General features: G+C 37.6%; 1 protein-coding gene across 4 annotated transcripts in view; it reads right to left on the minus strand.

The window, feature by feature from the left end:
- Positions 1-22,156, minus strand: part of CIPC (CLOCK interacting pacemaker) — a 73,585-nt gene extending 51,429 nt beyond the window's left edge. The window contains exons 1-5 of one of the 4 annotated variants that reach the window (XM_053697382.1): positions 21,635-22,155; positions 18,521-18,572; positions 15,150-15,271; positions 11,573-11,670; positions 4,138-4,286 (exon numbers count right to left, since the gene is read on the minus strand). In XM_053697382.1, the coding sequence (XP_053553357.1) occupies positions 4,138-4,246 (109 nt within the window). In that variant the 5' untranslated portion in view covers positions 4,247-4,286; positions 11,573-11,670; positions 15,150-15,271; positions 18,521-18,572; positions 21,635-22,155. Of the gene's footprint in view, positions 1-4,137; positions 4,287-11,572; positions 11,671-15,149; positions 15,272-18,520; positions 18,573-21,634 lie in introns of all 4 variants that reach the window. The other 3 variants (XM_053697383.1, XM_053697380.1, XM_053697381.1) reach the window with 3 other exon arrangements.
- Between the last annotated feature and the right edge of the window lie 411 nt (positions 22,157-22,567).

The following is a 22,567-nucleotide window of genomic DNA, read 5'->3' on the forward strand; positions in this document are numbered from 1 at the left end:
TCTCCGACCTCATGTTCTGCCACCTGTGACGCAGTGTCTGACATGGCCCTAATATTAACAGCGCACTCTGTTCTCACCCCAGAGTGATCACGCTTACCTCTTAGTTCTGGTAATTTAGCCAAAACTTCAGTCATAACAGTAGCCATATCTTGTAATGTGATTTGTAATGGCCGCCCAGATGTACTCGGCGCTACAATATCACGCACCTCCCGAGCGGGAGATGCAGGTACTGACACGTGAGGCGAGTTAGTCGGCATAACTCTCCCCTCGTTGTTTGGTGAAATTTGTTCAATTTGTACAGATTGACTTTTATTTAAAGTAGCATCAATACAGTTAGTACATAAATTTCTATTGGGCTCCACTTTGGCATTGCAACAAATGACACAGGTATCTTCCTCTGAATCAGACATGTTTAACACACTAGCAAATAAACTTGCAACTTGGAATACAATTCAATTAGAATATTATTAAAAACGTACTGTGCCTTTAAGAAGCACAGAAGATCTATGACAGTTGAAAATTAATAAATTGAAACAGTTATAGCCTCAATCCTTGTAAACAACACAACTTTAGCAAAGGTTTAATCCCATTAGCAAAGATAACTAATTCTGAAAGCAGGAAAAAAATTACAGAAAAAACGTTTTTTATCTCAGTTAACTATAATTCTCACAGCTCTGCTGAGAGAAATTACCTCCCTCAAAATAAGTTTTGAAGACCCCTGAGTTCTGTAGAGATGAACCGGATCATGCAGGAAATACAATGAGCTGCTGACTGAAATTTCTGATGCGTAGCAAAAGCGCCAAAAAAAACGGCACCTCCCCCTCACACACAGCAGTGAGAGAGAACAGAAACTGTCAGAAAAAAGATTAAGCAACTGCCAAGTGGAAAAATAATGCCCAAACATTTATTCACTCAGTACCTCAGCAAATGAAAACGATTTTACATTCCAGCAAAAACGTTAAACATAATTTCTAGTTATTAAACAGCTTTATGTACTTCTTACAGTGTAATTATAGTGAAGTACCATTCCCCAGAATACTGAAGTGTAAAGTATACATACATGACATTATATCGGTATGGCAGGATTTTCTCATCAATTCCATTGTCAGAAAATAAAAGCTGCTACATACCTCTATGCAGATTCATCTGCCCGCTGTCCCCTGATCTGAAGTTTACCTCTCCTCAGATGGCCGAGAAACAGCAATATGATCTTAACTACTCCGGCTAAAATCATAGCAAAACTCTGGTAGATTCTTCTTCAAACTCTGCCAGAGAGGTAATAACACACTCCGGTGCTATTTTAAAATAACAAACTCTTGATTGAAGATATAAAACTAAGTATAATCACCATAGTCCTCTCACACATCCTATCTAGTCGTTGGGTGCAAGAGAATGACTGGGAGTGACGTAGAGGGGAGGAGCTATATGCAGCTCTGCTGGGTGAATCCTCTTGCACTTCCTGTTGGGGAGGAGTAATATCCCAGAAGTAATGATGACCCGTGGACTGATCACACTTAACAGAAGAAATATTTTGTTTTAGATGAAAATGTTAAATTAAAGCAGTTTAGTTTGGTTTTAAAGCTTATTACCAGACATTTTGTTTCACAATTCAGATAGATCACTGGTTTTCAAACCTATCCTTAGGCCTCCCAAACAGGCCAGGTTTTCAGGATTACCATGGATGAGAGGAGGTAAAATAACTATGTTTATTAATCACCTGATTATTTCACCTGTGTTCCAGTTCAGATATCCTCAATATTTGACCTGTTAGGGAGGCCTGAGGACAGGTTTGAAAACAAGTCAGATAGATGAAAGAATTTTAAACAACTTTCCCATTTACTTATATTATCAAATTTGCTTCATTCTCTTGGTATCCTTTGTTGAATGAGCAGCAATGCATTACTAGGAGCTAGCTGAACACACCAGGTTAGTCAACAACAACTCATATGTGCAGCCACCAATCAGCAGTTAGCTCCCAGTAGTACATGGCAGCGCCCAGTAGTTCATTGCTGCCCCTGCGCCTACCTGGGAATGCTTTTTAACAAAAGATACCAAGAGAATGAAGCAAATTAGATAATAGAAATTAACTAGAAAATTGTTTAAGATCTGAATATTAAATTTTGGGTTTTATGTCCCTTTAAATGTAGAACAGTACATATATTAAACATAAGTTTTCTCTGCTTTGATGGTGAAAGATTTTTACCAGTCGTGTGAAATGAGAATATAAAGTTATTTAAACTTAGAATTGTAAGTTGTTTTCTAAAATCAAAATTACTTGTCAGAAACACCGTCTGAGCCCTTTTGTCATTCTAGAGAGCTATTACTTTTAATATGCATTTATAAACACGCACACTGTGCTGCAGTTATTTTCACTGACCGCAACTAGCTGTACTTTCATTTTGTACGTCTCTTGTCATTTAATTTTACTCTAATTTGTAGGAGTCTGTTTGTAGCCACAATATTGAAGATTTTTGTCTGTTTCTCTTTAGCTCAGGGCTAATGCCTGAACGTCAGATCCGCTCCATGTTTGTAAATGTGTGAAAATAACAAGCATTTGTATGGGTATCCAAATCATTAAATTTAGTAGTGCATACAAATAAATCAAATGATTTAATTGCAACTCATTTCTTGTGAAGTAAAATGTGATAACAACCCAATTTTATTTCAAGGCATTATCTTTAGCAAGAGTCTAAGTATTAATGCAATTTAGTCCATGGCAAATCCCACCATTAGTGACTTGCTTGCCATATTAAACATTTTGACTGACACAGCTTTAGTGATTTAGCAATTAAGATGTACCCCCTGTATGTTGTGTGTCCTTAAAGGGACATTCCAGTCAAAATTTAAATGCACATAGATTAATTACATCTTTGAATAGAAACATATTTGCAATATACTTGCATTGGCAAAAATGCATCTAGTAAAAGTTATCACTGTTTTAATGTTAGCATTTGTTTCTGCACGTGCATGTGAAGCATAGCTAGATATTCTCACTGCACCTACATTTTAAATATTGCAGCTGCTCAGATCATCAGTGGGGCTTATATCATGCCAGCAATTAACAAATTGAGTCATTACCAGATGGTACAAGCACATTAGGCTCTCTGAGCAAGTCCGGTGTTTAAAATGCTGGTGCACGGTGCATACTTAAATACTCTTTTGAAACAGCTATAGCTTTTATTAGAAGCATTTTTGCTAATGCACGTATATTACAAAAATGCTTCTGTTCAATACCGAAAATGCATCCACGTGGTTTCCCATTTTGGCTGTAATATCCCTTTAAGTGGTTTTTAGCTCTGTAATAGCATGGGTATTGCCAAAAGCCATGAAATGCATATTACTACATACCTCCCTCCAGTGAAAACAGTTGACTTAAAGGGACAGTCTATACCTTGGTCATCTTAAAGTCTTAAAAATTAAGCTGTAAATAGCCTCCTTTCTATATCATGCAGCATGAACGGTAAAAAAGTTATTTTAGAATGAATATTGTTTCTGGACACTTTGAGATGACTGCCAAGCTCCACCCACTGATGACATCACAATCTAGGCTGCATATGGCATCCAATCACAAAAGGCTCACTAATTGGAATCAACAGACTGGCAATACTATTCAGCAGAGTGCCTAGATGCAGCTCAAATCCTAATAGGCTTTAGCAGATAACAGTAAAACAATGCATCTTAAACTAACATTATGACTGTGGCTAGCCTTATTGTCTGCAGACTCAAGTCCGGATTGGCTCTTCCAAAGAAGATAAGTGGTGGTTTGGCTATTAACCCCTTCATGCCGGGGCAAGAGTTTAAAAACAGAGCGAAGTTCCGATGTAAATCACATGATTTCAAGACCAAGATCAGATCATGGGAGACTGCCTACGATGCTGATTACACCCCCCAATCCCATTTCCCATTAAATAAAAAAGGAGATTGCAGGACGCCAAAAAAGGTAAGACTTTCCATGCTGTCCTAGCGGCATTAATGCCCAGTGCTGTTAGGATAACATGGAACATCCAACGGCGTTAAGTGGTTAAAAAACAATTGCGTAAACAACATTTAGACACGACTGATATTTTATAGCAAGACAATAAAAAAAAAGTATTTTAATTGCAAATAAATATGCAAGTGGGAGATCATTTTATTGACCTGAATATCCGGAGTCAGATTCTGGTGCCACTCCAGTATTTTGTAACTGTTGCTTTGGTCTCGACTGTCGTCTATCCTGAAAGGGCCCATAGTGTGGCCTCTTCTCCATGGCTGGTCAATGCTCCTTTGGAGAGCTCTTCATGAAAACACTGGGAAGAGAAATTAAAATTAAAATCTGCATGCAGAAAAAACAAACAAAAAAAAACAACTTAACATGTAAAACTAATATTGTTAGCAAAATTTGCAGGGCTTTCATACTGCCAAGAAGTCCAGGTATACACCCACTAAAACTCCTGGTGGTTTCAATGTAGCTGGTCTCCTGAGGCCAATCATAAGCTGCTTGTATGTAAAATGTGAGACACAATGTAGCATTATCCTAGACAGACAATCTCAGGATAACTTCAGTATGCACAAATGTGTTCAGCAATATTTTACTATACATAATATCAAGTTTGTGTTTAATGTGCCTTTAAAGTGCCAGTTTTCTACAGATACAAAACAAACAACATTAAGGACTCTAAACAAATCCTTTTGCAGAGACAGGTTCCAGAATGTGTGCAGAATGTGACTAATACTAAAATATAATCCTTTATTAATATACCAAGCCTAATACAGTTTTTAATTATGCACGCTCTCTTACATTACCTTACTACTGGCCCCTAATAAAATGCCACCCTAAATACTATCCTCTAACAATTAATACACTCTCTCAAATTAAGACTTTTGTAACCTTGCACCAATACTCACACAGCTTCAAGCAGTACATCCATGCCGACACTGTCCTCTAATGACTTGTGAGAACTCAACAACAAAGTGTGTAAAACTAAAAAAAAGTATATATATATTTGATTTATTTTTTACTTTATTGAGAAATGTTCAGGTATACAACACGAAGGAGATTAGTCTAGTGACTCATCCATTTATACCCAACTGCATCAGAAAATGAGTGTAGACCCTGCAGGTATTGGAAGCATAGATCGAGAGCGGTGTGAACGCTTCCCTGTACCCGCATCCATCCGCATTAGGGGTAAATCACTCACAGTTAATATTGACTGTTCCTAGAAAGGACTCTGATCACACATATGTATGTTGGTGTATTGGATGTTTTATTGCATTTTATATGTATATTTTAATAAATTGTTCTTCTTGAAGCCCTTGGGAGACTGTTTGCCAGTATAAAAGCAGGTGTGCACAGTGAATGAGCTTATTATAAGTCCATCTCATGCGAGTAGGATACATTCTCTTTACCATTTGGTACATCACTGAGTTGCACTATATATCGTTCTCTTTTTTTTTTTTTCCAAGACCATCGGATTTGATCACATCACTCACTGGACATATCCTTTCTATTTGAATATATTATAGATCTTTGGATCTCTTATTGAAAACTTAATTATACTTGTCTTTTTTGACATCCACCATCACATTTATTTTCACATTTTTGTGATTGGTTTACACATACATATATATATATATATATATATATATATATATATATATATATATATATATATATATATATATATATATATATATATATATATATATATATATATATATATATATATATATATATATATATATATATATATATATACACACACACACACACACACACACACATATACATATATACACACACACACACACTACACTTTCCAAAAATATGTCTGATAAAAGTAATATTATAGTAGTCCCCCAGGAAATATGATTGATATATACAGAAATATAGGCTACTTAAGATATCAAGACAAATATGGGTGCAAACTCCTGTGAATGGACGTACGTGGTAATTGTCTCATATTCCCATTGTGTCTTTTCAGTGTGTGCATTTGAGCGCTGCAGTTGTATGCATTTGCTTTCAACCCTTTTAATTCTCATTTAAAAATATTTTGAAAAGAAATTTGTTATTTTCTATTTTGTCCATTTATATTTTGACTCATTTATATTTTGATTGTGAGGAGTGATAACACCTGAGTACCTGTGCGCTTTCATTATTTACCAACTCCCTGAACATAGAGGGTCTAGGTGGTGGTTATGATTATTATTATTATTTAACTTTATTTATGAAGCGCCAACATATTCCGCAGCGCTGTCCATGGATACAATTAATTTAAATAAAACAATGATATAAAACTTGTAAGAGACAGGAGGAATTGAGGGCCCTATTCCCGTGGGAACTTACAATCTAGAAGGGTAGGACGTTGAGAAAGGAGATGAGGACTGCAAGATTGAGAAAGATGTTAATGCAGAGTTAGATAAGGGAAATGTTAGGTAAGTGAAATTAATTTATTATTGAGTTGGGTGGTAGGCTTCTCTGAACAGAAAAGTCTTCAGGGAGCATTTAAAGGAAGAAAGATTAGGGCAAAGCCTGACAGCACGAGGGAGAGTGTTCTGCACGACAGAAGTCCTGTAGTCTAGCATGAGAAGGTGTAATAGTCGCGGATGCAAGGAGCAAGTCATTGTTGTATCTTAGTGGGCGGGCTGGAGTATACTTGTTTATTAGAGAGGATAGGTAGAGGGGAGCTGTGTTGGTGAGAGCTTTGTATGTAAGGGTGAGAATTTTGAATATAATTCTGCTGTGAATGGGGAGCCAATGAAGGGACTCGCAGAGAGGTGCAGGTCTCCTGAAACTGCAATCCTCTTATGGTGCATGTTTTATATGTACCATTTTTTTTTTTAAAAGTCTAGAGTTGGTCCTGAAAGTAGTTAAGAACATAAACTAATGTTAAAGAACCCCAGGAAAGCAAGTCACATTTAGACAATTTGATAGACTCTTCAAAACATGTTTGCCTGTGTACAATATGTTTATTATAAATTAATTTAAAAAGTTGGTGTTTTTAAATCTCTAACCCTGATGTAGAATACATTATGTGAGTGGCATGCCAGAGTGCTTGCCCCAGAATGCCAGTCATTTTTATTTGGAAAAGACCTCATTTTAGTCTCCTGTGCCAGCCCTATACCCAAATCAGACCTGTCCGAACAAATATCCCTGTCTCCCCCCGTCTCCCCTGTCCCTCTGCTAGAACATAATGCAAAGCGATGTGCTTCTAATAGTACTCCAGTACCGGAATAATGACATAGTTCAATGCTTATATATAAGCAACATGGATTAAACATTAAAGAAACTAGACACCAAAAAAAAAAGAAAATATCAAGTATTGTCATAAAATCAAAGAATATGATAACTTAACTATTGCTTTGAGTATTATGTAATGTAAACCAAATTTACAAACTGAGATGCATTGCATGAGCTGTACTGAATAGACATTAGAAACCTTAGTTCAGTTGGCAAATGGCTTACATACATTTGTTCAGTTCAAAAGATCATTATAGTCTGTGGTAATCTGGTTGCTAGAGAGAAGAAATTATCTGGTACCAAATACAGACTCAAGTTCAACATCCTTTTGGGACAGCATGATTAAAAAATAAACTATTCAGTCCATGCCTTTTCTTACTTTATCTAGTCCAGCGAGAAAAGATGAATGTTGTTCCGATGTGTCTGTGGACACTTTAGAACTGGAATCTGTAGAATGACTTGCGATGCTGCAGTGCCAAAACCTGCTCTGGCAAAACGCTCCTGTGCAGAACGGGTTAACCACTAAGCCAACTGAGTGAAGGGTATGCTTTTGATGCTGCAGGCTTAAAAAAAAAACAGAGTTAGCTGATATGGATTCCTTATCTTGAGGGACAGCCTTGTTGTATGATTTCGTGTTTGACGTAGGCGTTGAGGGCTGCCATGATCTGTCTGGGCTTGAGGGCACAGAGCTTGAAGCATAACTTTCAACTGGTGCACTTACTGTGTCATCATCTGCGCGCCATGCTTGTCCCGCATGTTCAGAAGGTTTGTGGTCTTTTCAAGTTTTTTAAAAGATGGCATCAAAGCAGCTTGCAGCGACGAAACGATTCTTCTAACAATATTGTCATTCTTTATACTGATATTATTAATTTTGTCCCGTGCTTCAGTGTTATTAATCATTGGTTATATACCACAGAGCACAATCAGTAGGATTCAGCGTTCAATAGTATAATTAAACAGCGCACATCTTATGCACAACTATATAAAGCATAGCGACACTGGGTCTCGCCCACATCGCCAATCGGCTTCTATCAGTAAAGACTGCTTCTCGGTGGCCAAGAGGTGGTAATCCTTGATCCTAAAGAGTTCCCAAGCACAAATATTGCCATGGGTTGTATGGATGGCAAAAGATGTGACCACTTTACAACTTGAGGAATAGCAACTTAGAACGCCACCCACCGGAAGTCTCAAAATGTATATTTTTATTAAATTTTTAATAAACAAGAATGCCCAGTGGTAGAACTTTTTTTCACTTTCTGCAATGAGATTCTTTTAGTGGAACATTTTCTGCAGATCATTTTGAAATAAAATGTTAAATTAGGCAGTTACACTAAAGCACCAGTTCAATTGCAATGTGTTGATTAACTGGAGAATAAAGCAATTTTTTAAGTTTTATATTATAGTGCAGCAGTTGAAAATTGCATTGCAAATAAGCTGCAGACAAAAAAATAAATTTTGTTAAGTTTTTAAATATCTTGTGAAAAAATCCCTGAGAGCCAGTCAACAATAAATGCACTGCTGCTTTGCAGCCCTGCTCCATATTTGACTGTTCTCTTCAAACAGCACTTTGTTCTGGATACATTGTGCTAAGGAAAACTTATCCAGTGCAGCCAGAGCACAGTGCTGTTTTAGGACAGAGCAGCGCTGCAAAGCAAAAGAGCCAATAGTTCCTGCATGTGTCCAATTCTCTCTGCAGACGTGCTGCATTTTCTGCAATGACATCTCAGATCACAGCATGTTCTGCTTTGGGGTAAGAATGTAAAAAATAGTTTATATGTGTTTTATTTTCTAAACTCTGTTGTAAAAAGAAGGGGTTATCCACATATAAAAAAGGCTCTTTAGGTATATGTACAGGGAGTGCAGAATTAGGCAAATGAGTATTTTGACCACATCATCCTCTTTATGCATGTTGTCTTACTCCAAGCTGTATAGGCTTGAAAGCCTACTACCAATTAAGCATATTAGGTGATGTGCATCTCTGTAATGAGAAGGGGTGTGGTCTAATGACATCAACACCCTATATCAGGTGTGCATAATTATTAGGCAACTTCCTTTCCTTTGGCAAAATGGGTCAAAAGAAGGACTTGACAGGCTCAGAAAAGTCAAAAATAGTGAGATATCTTGCAGAGGGATGCAGCACTCTTAAAATTGCAAAGCTTCTGAAGCGTGATCATCGAACAATCAAGCGTTTCATTCAAAATAGTCAACAGGGTCGCAAGAAGCGTGTGGAAAAACCAAGGCGCAAAATAACTGCCCATGAACTGAGAAAAGTCAAGCGTGCAGCTGCCAAGATGCCACTTGCCACCAGTTTGGCCATATTTCAGAGCTGCAACATCACTGGAGTGCCCAAAAGCACAAGGTGTGCAATACTCAGAGACATGGCCAAGGTAAGAAAGGCTGAAAGACGACCACCACTGAACAAGACACACAAGCTGAAACGTCAAGACTGGGCCAAGAAATATCTCAAGACTGATTTTTCTAAGGTTTTATGGACTGATGAAATGAGAGTGAGTCTTGATGGGCCAGATGGATGGGCCCGTGGCTGGATTGGTAAAGGGCAGAGAGCTCCAGTCTGACTCAGACGCCAGCAAGGTGGAGTTCTGGTTTGGGCTGGTATCATCAAAGATGAGCTTGTGGGGCCTTTTCGGGTTGAGGATGGAGTCAAGCTCAACTCCCAGTCCTACTGCCAGTTTCTGGAAGACACCTTCTTCAAACAGTGGTACAGGAATAAGTCTGCATCCTTCAAGAAAAACATGATTTTCATGCAGGACAATGCTCCATCACACGCGTCCAAGTACTCCACAGCGTGGCTGGCAAGAAAGGGTATAAAAGAAGAAAATCTAATGACATGGCCTCCTTGTTCACCTGATCTGAACCCCATTGAGAACCTGTGGTCCATCATCAAATGTGAGATTTACAAGGAGGGAAAACAGTACACCTCTCTGAACAGTGTCTGGGAGGCTGTGGTTGCTGCTGCACGCAATGTTGATGGTGAACAGATGAAAACACTGACAGAATCCATGGATGGCAGGCTTTTGAGTGTCCTTGCAAAGAAAGGTGGCTATATTGGTCACTGATTTGTTTTTGTTTTGTTTTTGAATGTCAGAAATGTATATTTGTGAATGTTGAGATGTTATATTGGTTTCACTGGTAAAAATAAATAATTGAAATGGGTATATATTTGTTTTTTGTTAAGTTGCCTAATAATTATGCACAGTAATAGTCACCTGCACACACAGATATCCCCCTAAAATAGCTATAACTAAAAACAAACTAAAAACTACTTCCAAAACTATTCAGCTTTGATATTAATGAGTTTTTTGGGTTCATTGAGAACATGGTTGTTCAATAATAAAATTAATCCTCAAAAATACAACTTGCCTAATAATTCTGCACTCCCTGTGTGTGTGTATATATATATATATATATATACATACACACACTTTTTATTATTAATACCATTAATAATGTAGCCATGCTAAAGCTGCCGTAATATCCTAAACCACTCCAAAAAACTAGAAATTTTCACCCAAAATATAGTAATTTCTATATCTTGTCCCATATCCCTGGGTAATACCTTCCAGTGAGAACCCCTCCCCGATGGGGCATGGACATCACTGCCCACTCTCCAGTTACCTGTATAACTACCAAACAGTACCCCCTCCTACCCCCCCTAGAAATGTCCAGCACAACAAGTGATCTAGGGAAAAAAATGGGAGGGAGCCAAGTAGGTATTACCCAGTGATATGGGCCAAGTTATAGAAATGAATTCTCACTAGTAGGTATTACTGCCAGGGAGGGTTAAGATATATGTAATAGTATTTTTATCTTTCACACGTTCAAGGCCACACCACCTCTAGGCATACCATGGATATAATATTTTAAACTTAAAAATGTCATATAATATCACACAAAAATATAACACATACAGTTGAGGTTTCAATCCAAAAATGACAAACCAATACCACTCTTTATAAATTGTGCAGATATTTTTGCACCATCAATTTTGGGCTAAGAAGGGATATCTGTATGACGCAGAGGCTCCATCTATAGGGAACACCCTAGGGGTCATAGAGTATAGGACCCTTATAATATTGAGTTCATATACTTAAGAGAAATTTTCAATTAATCCATGCTTGTGATTGCTGAAATATCTTCTAGAATACTGATTGAACAGTCCCTGCAATATTAATGAATATCAGCGGCCATTATGAGTGCTTAAAGTGATTGTAAAGTTTAATGAATTACTGCCCAGTATGTAAAAATAATCTTAAAAACAGGGGCACTTTAATACATTAAACTTTACAAAGACGTTTCCTTTTTAAAATATTTATCATTGCATTATGGTAAACATACCGCCATTCCTCCGCCCGCATATCCTACTGTATTTAGCATATCAATGACGAATCCATCTTCCTCCAATCGTTGTGTGCCCCATTTGGCATCCAGCTGCTCTATCAAAACAATATCTCTGTTGTGTAACAGGAATGATTTGTATATACAACATATAGGTTTAACAGAGAACAAAAGAAAGTTCTTAATAAAAAAATACATTAACTCTGAATGACAGAGAACTGCTGTCAATGTAAGAACATATGAGCAAACCATTGTTTTGAGTAAATGAATGTATCTGAAAAATAAATTGTGTAGTAATCAAAGTGTATCTACATCATGGCTCGACAAACACATGAGTCTGCTAGCCATTGGCTCCTAGAATTTTACCCCTGGCTCCTAACTTTTTGGGTTATTCTCCATATATCTATATACAATGGTCTCCTAAAAGTATGTGTGGTTCCTAAATATTTTTACTGTCTCCTAAATTTTTAAAAAAATTGTCGAACTCTGATCTACATGTCTACAGTAAGTAATGGGATCCCCAGATTTAAGTCTGCTCTTTTTTACTCAGCTACAGCTGTATACAATTTAAACATAATCATACTAATACTGAATGTAATACAACATATATATCAGAATTAGATATGCAGGAATTGAAATATGGTATGAGCTTGAAAACAAAAACACACAACTGCCATACAGTTGTGGTAATACAGGATTGGCAGACTTGCACATAATACACCATCTTGAGTCAAAGAGACACTTATTGCTGTTAAACACACAAACGGCGTATGAGCCGAGAAATGCGTTGCATTTACAGGGGGCTTGACTGTATGCCCCTAGTTCACTCCTTTGTACATGTATTTTAATTTGTTTTTAATAAATAGTATTTTTTAATTTGTAAAAATACTCTTGTGAGTGATTTTACCTGCCTGCACCTGCTTGGTGTGGAACCTAACACACAGAAGTCTGCCACTTTTGGATATTGCATCCTAAGGAAAAGTCCCTTGGTGGTGAGCTGACACACCCTACCATAATATGCCAGCTTGCTCCTACTAGCACATATGTGTGATCATCTAACATGTGAGTACCCAATCTTCCTTTGTGCTAAGTCAAACACCATATCCTTTGTGATCTGCACAATTTGGTGCTTTTCCTGCATTTTATCTTTCTACTACAGTTAATGACCGATATCCTCTGTGGGTGAGCTGTCACACCTGATAAAATCTGCAGCCTGTCCCTACAAGCACATAGGTGTGCTCCAGAGCCTTGTGAGTACCCATTTTGCTTATTTGATGATACTACACGAGGCGCCCCTTTGTTTTGTCTTTTATATAGTGTCCACTGCTATAGACTAGAACAGTATCACTACTCAAAACAGATGATTTCTTGTCAATCCGCCTTATTTGGGATGAATATCTACATTCCTTGCAGCCCTTCGCTGCCGTAACCGCTCAATCAACGAGGCCTCCCCTTCCCCCCCAAGCAATAACGGTTTAGAGACACATACAACATCTTAGACCTCTTTGTGAATCTACATTCACCAATATTCATACCCCCTTCTCCTATAACCTGCACATGGAATTACTGACTACTGGACCTACAGTACCTTTTTACCCTTCATGGCTGTATAAAAGTTTTGGAATTTATTACTTGTTTGAATGTTTATATGTTTGTATCAAGTTGTATATACACCGCAGAGCGACTCCCAGGTTGGAGTCCTGATTGATGATCAATGGAGAGCACTACTACCATTTACAAACTGTGAGAGGTAATTTAACCTTCCCTTGAACTTTGCCCACCATTATTCGCTCTTTAACGAGACAGTTTTATGTATTGTTCATTGTACCTGTTTAACAAGGCTCTGCTACTGTGTAATGTAAGCTTCAACTTGATATAATAAAGCAAACCTACTTCTCTTCTCTCATATCTACTCTTTCCTTAAACCCTAAACGAATCTTCTCTACCTTTAACTCTCTCCTCTATCCACCTGCTCCCCCCCCCGTCTGTTTTAGTGCTAAAGTCCTGGCAGACTACTTTTTAAACAAAGCACATACTATCCGAAGCAACATCACACCAACCTGCAAACTTCTAACAACAGGCCCAGTTACTCCCTCTGTCACCCTCTGCATCTTCCATCCAGCCACTGAGAATGAAGTTTCTTCCTCACGCCTCACTACCTGTCCGCTCGACCCCATGCATTTCCATCTAATACCCTCCGTCTTCCACCCTCACTCCTGCTCTTACTCACATCTTCAACCTCTCTCTCTCTCTCTCTACCGGTTCATTCCCATCTTCTTTCAAACACGCAAAAGTCACTCCCATACTCAAAAAAACCCTCCCTTGACCCAAATGCTCCTGAAAGCTACCGCCCCATATCACGGCTTCCACTAACATTAGCTCAGTGGATCTCACTACAATAAGCAGCTCATCTAAATAAGGATTGCATTAAGTGCAAGAGTTATTTCAGGAGTTATTCAGAGTTAGTAAGTGAGGAGGTTAAATATTGTAGTCATTTAATAGAGTATCTACATATTTATTTAAAAATGTCTCAGATTCAGTGCAATGGATGCCTTGCCCTGTTTGAGCGTGCAGTATTCTGGAGATTCAGAGGCTGCCCAGTCTGTAAGCAGTTTTCTCTCTTATGGAAAGAAATAGCTTATCTTAAAGATACAATAAATAACATGTCTGTTTGCTAAAAGCAGCCTCCTAAGGAAGCTTCACCTCTACCCCAGAGACTAAGAAAAAAGAGATGGACAACTGTTACTTCAGCCCGCCCACTAAGATCCAACAATAACCTGCTCCTTGCATCTTCGACTATCACCTCTTCCCATGCTAGACTGCAGGACTTCAGTCATACAGCACCTACCCTCTGGAACACTCTCCCTCGTGCTGTCAGACTTTGCCCTAATCTTTCTTCCTTTAAATGCTCCCTGAAGACTTTTTTGTTCAGAGAAGCCTACCACCTAACTCAATAATAAATGAATTTCACTTACCTAACATTTCCCTTATTTAACTCTGCATTAACATTTTTCTCAATCTTGCAGTCCTCACCTCCTGTTTCTCAACCTCCTACCCTTCTAGATTGTAAGTTCCAACGGGAATAGGGCCCTCAATTCCTCCTATATGTGTTTGTAAATGTTGTCCTGTCTCCTACAAGTCTTATATCATTGTTTTATTTAAATGAATTGTACCCATGGACAGCACTGCGGAATATGTTGGCGCTCCATAAATAAAGTATAATAATAATATTCCCGCTCCGATGAAGCGCATGTACGCATGCGCGAAACGCGTCAGGCGTTCCTAACTGTGACCCTGTATACCTGTACCTGTACTTATTTGGTCTTCAAATAAATTCATGATTTCCAGCAATTCCACTGTGAGCAAGCGTACCTCTCTCTTTGCCTGTTTTAATAATAAACATAGTTCACATCCCACTACTGACTATAAGAATACAACAATATGCCCAGTATCACTAATAATGCACTCTTCCTAATAGGGTCTTATCATAATTATTATATAATAAGCAAGACTTGACAAATGTACAGATTACAACAAGAAATATCAGCCTGATCTCCAGAAAACATCCCTGACTTACCTTGCTTTGAAGAAAGACGTAATTGCTGCTGTTAACAATGTGGCAGCTAGGTGTCATCAAACTACTGCTCAGGCAAAAGTCATCTTCAGTTTTCTCGATTGCCACAAGGCTACAGTTGAGAGCTGCAGGAGTGGAAAAAAAAAGGAAGAGTAACTAGAGGCCCTAATCTCTAAAGCTCTCTGGTCTGGTGAGATTCTATAAGATGTATTGTCAGTATAACGGGGTCCCTCAGGGATTGTTTTAAAGGCAATTTCACCAATATAATTTATGTGAAGGAGAAACACTTACTTTACAATATAAAGCTCAATAAAAAGCTGAAAAGTAATCTCCATGTTGGTGAGTATTTAAGAATGGGGTCCTAGCAGACAGGGAGTGATATTGCTGAGGTGAAGACCTGCATTAGGCATGAGAGACATGCTGATTGAAGACTTAAAGGGATATTAAACCCAACTTATTTTATTTCACGTTCCAGATAGAGCATGCAATTTTAAGCAGCTTTCTAATTGACTCCTATTATCAATTTTCCGTTGTTCTCTTGGTATCTTTATTTGAAAAAGCAGTAATGTAAGCTTAGGGGACAGAGCATTTTTGGTTCAGCACCCTTGGTAGAGCTTGCTCATTGGAGGATAAATTTAGCACCAAGAGAATGAAGAAAAATTGATAATAGGAGTAAATTAGAAAGTTGCCTTATTTTGCATGCTCTATCTGAATCATGTTTTGCTGAACTCTCCCCTACTCTTCTCTGTAGAACATAAGTAACTTTGTGTATAGTGCATGAGCAATAGAGTAAACATTTTTGTTGTTTGCCTTGCGTACATCTTTTTTAAAGGGTCATTAAAGTGGAAAAATGACACTCTCTCATTTGTAATTTTTTTAAGTCACCCTGTACTAAAAGTGTGACTAATAGTGTACCATAAAAACAATGTAGATGAGGTTGAAAAAAAGACCGAAGTCCATTGAGTTCAACCTATACAAATCTAAAATACTTACAAAAAGCTCCAGTTAAGATTAAATAATCCCACTAAAAGGTGACCCATTTAATACTAGCAATCATATCTATGAATTTTATTTGTAGACCGAAATGTATCCAAACCATTTTTAAATTTATTTAGGGTATTGGCATTCACCACCTCCTTTGGTAATGAGTTCCACAATTTTATTGCTCTTACAGTAAAAAAACATTTCCGTTGCAGGAGATTAAATCTCCTTTCCTCCAACCTTAAATTGTGACCTCTTGTCACAAACAATTTTCTTGGAATAAACAGAGCATCTGCCATCTCTATATATGGGCCTTGAATATATTTATATAAAGTAATCATGTCACCTCTCAAGCGCCTTTTTTCTAAAGAAAACATTCCCAGTTTGGCTAGCCTCTCCTCATAGCTTAAATTCTCCAATCCTCTTATTAGCTTTGTGGCCCTTCTCTGAACTTTTTCTAGTTCTGCAATATCTTTTTTTGCGATCGGTCCCCAGAACTGCACTCCATACTCAAGGTGAGGTCTTACCAGGGCTTTATATAGCGACAGAATTATGCTTTCCTCCCTTGAATCAATGCCTCTTAATACATGCTAGTATCTTATTAGCCTTTGAAGCTGCTGCCCTGCATTGTGCACCTATCTTTAGCTTGTTATCTATTACTACACCCAAATCCCTTTCCTCCTGTGTTTGGCTAAGTCTTGTCCCATTTAAATAATACGCTACCTGCTTAATTTTACTTCCAAAATGTAGAACCTTTAATTTTCCCGTATTAAATCTCATTTTCCATTTACATGCCTATACTTCTAACTTTTGCAGGTTCTTTTGTAACGAAAGTTCATCCTGCTCTGACCTAATGTCCTTACTTAACTTAGTATCATCTGCAAAAATAGAGATGTCGCTATTTAATCCTTGCTCCAATCATTAATAAAAATATTAAAAAGAAAAGGGCCCAGTACTGATCCCTCCACCGATTACCTTTGTCCAATCTGAGTATGATTAATTTACTACTACTCATTGCTCCCTATCTTTTATCCAGTTTTTTATCCATGAGCTAACATTTTCAGCTATTCCCAGTCCCTTAATGTTGTGCATTAATCTCTCATGTGGCACTGTATCAAACGCCTTTTGCAAAATCTGAGTATATCACATCAACAGATTCCCCTGTATCTATATTTTTACTTACTTCCTCATAGAATCTAATTAGATTAGTTTGACATGATCAATTTCTCATAAAACCATGCTGATTAGAACTCACAATCTTGTTTACACGAATATGCTCATCAATATAATCCCTTCAAATATCTTCCCCACTATTGATGTCAGACTAACTAGTCTATAGCTTCCTGGATCATCCCTACTTTCCTTTTTGAAGAGTGGCACCACATCAGCTTTACGCCAATCCTTGGGTACTATGCCTGAGGATAATGAGTCCTGAAAAATTAAAAGTAGTGGTTTGTTTATAACAGTGCTAAATTCCCCTAACACCCTTGGGTGTATTCCATCTTGGCCTGGAGTTTTATTTACCTTAATATTATCCAATTGGTTCCTGATATCCTCTATACATAACCCAGTTAATGGTAAGGGCTGGCATGTTCTATTTTGTTCCAAAGTATCATCCAATGGTTCCTCTCTTCTCTATAGGGTTGCCACCCGCCCCGGTATCACCGGGACAGTCCCGGTCTGGGACTGTATGTCCCGTGTACCGAAACTACCCTCAAATGCCCCGGGCTAAGAGTTCCCCTGGTAGCAAGCAGTTAACACAGATTAAAAAAAATAGCTGGCCAGGGGAGCTCTTAGCCCGGGGGCGGGCACAATCTACATTTACTGTCCCTTTTTTGACCCTGAATTTACGCCACGCAAAACATGTCGTATTTTGCATTGCCAGACTCACGTTGTACTACGACTATACCACATTCAACATGGCGTCCCCATAGACAGTGTATACTGTCAAATCTCAGGCCAATGAACGTTCTATTTCCATGGCAATCGCTAAAGATTGGGGAGGTACCACCCGCGGAAGTTTCCTTTGGCGGGAGAGGATACAGTTTGCCTCAACGGGAAGTTAAGCATTTTTATAACGTGAGCGCTAGAGTTGTTTTGTTCTGGTAAATCAATTGTGCTGAGGGGCATCATATATGTGGGTGACAGACATCAGGGCCCTACTTTTATATGTTCTATCTCATAACATATACTTTAAAATGCTATATTCTGTTTTCTGCCAAGATGTTAAAATGTTGTTGCACTTTTTTTGTTTGCTTAGATTTAACGTCATTCTTGTGCAAGTATGTGTCCGATTAAAGGCATTTACATAATGTACGCTGCTATCACACAAACTGCACCTTTTGTATAACACGTGACAGTTGAATAAGCGGTGTTTACCGTTTATCTCTTACCTATGTTTTATACTGCATGCTGTAGAGTGTATGTATGTACTAGTCCTGACTCCTGTAAAATAAAACAGACAGAGAACTGGGTAGCAGATATGTTGGTCAATTACATTTTTGGTATAAATTTTATATATATATATATATAAATTTTATATATATATATATATATATATATATATATATATATATATATATATATATATATATATATATATATATATATATATATATATATATATATATATATATATATATATATATCGTAATGAATTTGAGGCTGTGAGAAGCCACGCCCCAAGCCACACCCTCTCCACGCCCACATAAAGGTCCAGGAATTTTCTGGGCAATAGGTGGCAACCCTGCTTGTGTATACTGAAGAAAAAAACTGGTTTAGTACCTCAGCTTTCTCCCTGTCACTGTTAATCATGCTACCCTCCCCGCATTTGAATGTACCTGTATTGCCTTTCTTAGTTTTTTGCCATTGAAGTACTTAAAGATTTTTTTAGGGTTAGACTTAGAATCCTTTGCAATTAATTATTCATGCTTTTTTGCATGCTTTGTTTTATAAATATGGAATGTTGAGTCTGTACTATTTTCTTTGAATAATTTAAATGCCCTAGGTGTCACTTTGAAAATATACCTATACTAATAAACTATAATAAATATTAAATACATCTATACTAATATTGCGAGGAATAAAAGAAAATAGAGGGGTGCCCCTCTATTTTCTTTTATTCCTCTTAGTTATACCCGGACCAGTTGGCGAGGAGGAGGCAGCCACCACAGGGCATTCTACTTGGCTTTGGAAAAGGACTTTTTTTTTGCCTTGACTTTGCAACTTTTCTCTCATTTAGAGAGGATCTTAGTTATTTGTATTGAATACACAATTACTAATACGACAAGGAAGTTGGTTTCTTATTCGTGAAATTCTGTTTCTTATTCATGGAAGTTGGTTTCTTATTCATTTTTTTTTGTCAGACTGCTTTAAAAATTGACTTTAAAATAAAAACTATAGGTTTTATTTATATATGATTCATATAATGTAGTTACACAGAGGTGGAATCCCTTTATACAACAATTGAATATACAAACTTGAAAAAAAGGCATACGTTGGCACCAATACAAATACAGTATTACTATTTTGAATAAGTAACAGATATTTTTAAAGGGTTAATAACCATTGGGCCACTGATTTCACTATGAATACATACAGGGAAGATCTCCCTCCATGACATGCAATTATTTTTAGCCTAGCCCAATAGTGTTTTGGGCACATAAATTGATGTCAACATTGGCATTGGTGCTTTAATTACCATTTTTAAATAAGTAACATTTTTTCAAAGGGTTAATAACCATTGGGCCACTGATTTCACTATGAATATATACAAGGTAGACCCCCCCCCCCCCCTTCATGACATGCAATTATTTTAGCCTGGCCCAATTGTGTTTTGGGCACAACAATTGATGCCAACACTGGCATAGGGCTCCAATTTTCATTTTTGAATAAGTAAATCATATTTATTTTCAAAGGGTTAATGACCATTGGGCCACTTATTTTACTATGAATATATACAGGGTAGATCCCCCTCCATGCCATGCAATTGTTTTTAGCCTGGCTTAATGGTGTTTTGGGCACAGAAATTTATGCCAACACTGGCATAGGTACTCTAATTCTCATTTTTTAATAAGTAACAGATATTTTCAAAGGGTTAATAACCATTGGGCCACTGATTTCACTATGAATAAATACCCTGTATATATTCATAGTGAAACCAGAGGCCCAATGGTTATAAACCCTTCGCAAATATCTGTTACTTATTCAAAAATGAGAATTATGTCACCTATGCCAGGGTTTGCATCAATTTCTGTGCCAAAACAACAATGGGCCAGGCTAAAAACAAATGCATGGCATGGAGGGGGATCTACCCTGTATATATCCATAGTGAAATCAGTGGCCCAATGGTTATTAACCCTTTGAAAATATCTGTTACTTATTCAAAAATGAGAGTTATGTCACCTATGCCAGTGTTGGCAACAATTTATGTGCCCAAAACACCATTGAGCCAGGCTAAAAACAAATGCATGGCATGGAGGGGGGTCTACCCTGTATATATTCATAGTGAAATCAGTGGCCCAATGGTTATTAACCCTTTGAAAATATCTGTTACTTATTCAAAAATGAGAATTATGTCACCTATGCCAGGGTTGGCAACAATTTCTGTGCCCAAAACACCATTGGGCCAGGCTAAAAACAAATGCATGGCATGGAGGGGGGTCTACCCTGTATATATTCATAGTGAAATCAGTGGCCCAATGGTTATTAACCCTTTGAAAATATCTGTTACTTATTCAAAAATGAGAATTATGTCACCTATGCCAGGATTGGAATCAATTTCTGTGCCAAAAATACCATTGGGCCAGGCTAAAAACATTTGCATGGCATGGAGGGGGATCTACCCTGTATACATTCATAGTGAAATCAGTGGCCCAATGGTTATTAACCCTTTGAAAATATCTGTTACTTATTCATAATAGTAATATTTGTATTGGTGCCAACGTATGCCCTTTTTTCAAGTTTGTATATTCAATTGTTGTATAAAGGGATTCCACCTCTGTGTAACTACATTATATGAATCATATTATTATATAAATAAAACCTATAGTTTTTATTTTAAAGTCAATTTTTAAAGCAGTCTGACAAAAAAAAAAATGAATAAGAAACCAACTGCCATGAATAAGAAACAGAATTTCACGAATAAGAAACAGCTTGAATAAGAAACCAACTTCCTTGTCGTATTACTAATTGTATTGTCTAATAGAGTATATAGATTTACATTATTACCTCCATTATCATTAGCGCCCCCTTATTTTGCTGTAAGGCTACATATACACATATACTAATATTGCGCCTCATACCAGTCATGATAATAAGAATGTAGTTTCTTCAGTAATAAATAAATGATCTAGTAACAAACTACAATAGCTCCTAATAAACTCTGTTACTATAGCAGTACATCCATTCTAACACCTAGGCACTAATACTGTATTAATACACCGCCCTCATGAGTTACACTCCCCTCCCTGAACCGCCCTCGTGCAGCAGGTACACCCAGGTCTTACCGACTCTTCCTTCTGACTGAGTTCCTTAGGCCACAGTCTTGCGACGGCGCTATAGCAACGGCGGCACAGTTACGTCATTGTCGTAAAAAACTTGTAACTCGCTTGCCGACAGGTTGCGTTGACGTAAGTTTTTAATTACAAGCAAAAGCAGACTGCCTCAAGTAAGATGGCCGCTACCGCTGCCTCACATAAGGTATACCTCTTGAAGTTGAAAGATGGCCTCAAGTAAAGTGGCTGCTGACACTGTAAGAGACATTTTACTGTAGTGCTTATAGCGAGATGATTGATAGCCAATAAACAACAACCAACTAAACATAACTAGTATGCATTTTGGTACAGTGGCACTGTATCGATACGTAGTTCGTATGTTGTCTGATGTCTATCATAAGATTGGCCATAACACCGCTGTTGTATCATAAATGGTTCCCCTGTAGAATTTAGGGACTTCGGCTTCTCGGCAAGAATCGGAACTCCGCCCCCACCGCAGCCACTCCCATTCTCCTCCCATCTCTTAAATTTCAATATCCCGTCTTGAAAGCTCAGTCTCCATGCTCGTGCATGAGAAACATCTCCTCCCCCGCCACCCTGCTATCGGCACTGCTTCTTCTGCTGATGTAATGCAGCTTGTCACACGCTCCCTGCTCCCTTCTAGTCTTCATTACACAGCTCGAATACCTATTGCTCTTCTCAAATACCACAATACATATTGTGCTGCAATGTTTTTTTTTATTGTTTAAAGAAACAGTAAAATCATCCAATAAAGATTATTAACAATAATGTGCAGGGTTCTTTACTACTTTTATTCTCTGGAAATCCTTTGTTGAAAAGACTTAATTTAAATACTAAAATACATATTGTGCTGCAATGTTTTTTTTTATTGTTTAAAGAAACAGTAAAATCATCCAATAAAGACTATTAACAATAATGTGCAGG

The sequence above is a fragment of the Bombina bombina genome, chromosome 1 (assembly GCF_027579735.1).
Source record: "Bombina bombina isolate aBomBom1 chromosome 1, aBomBom1.pri, whole genome shotgun sequence".
In the NCBI taxonomy this organism is placed as follows: domain Eukaryota; kingdom Metazoa; phylum Chordata; class Amphibia; order Anura; family Bombinatoridae; genus Bombina; species Bombina bombina.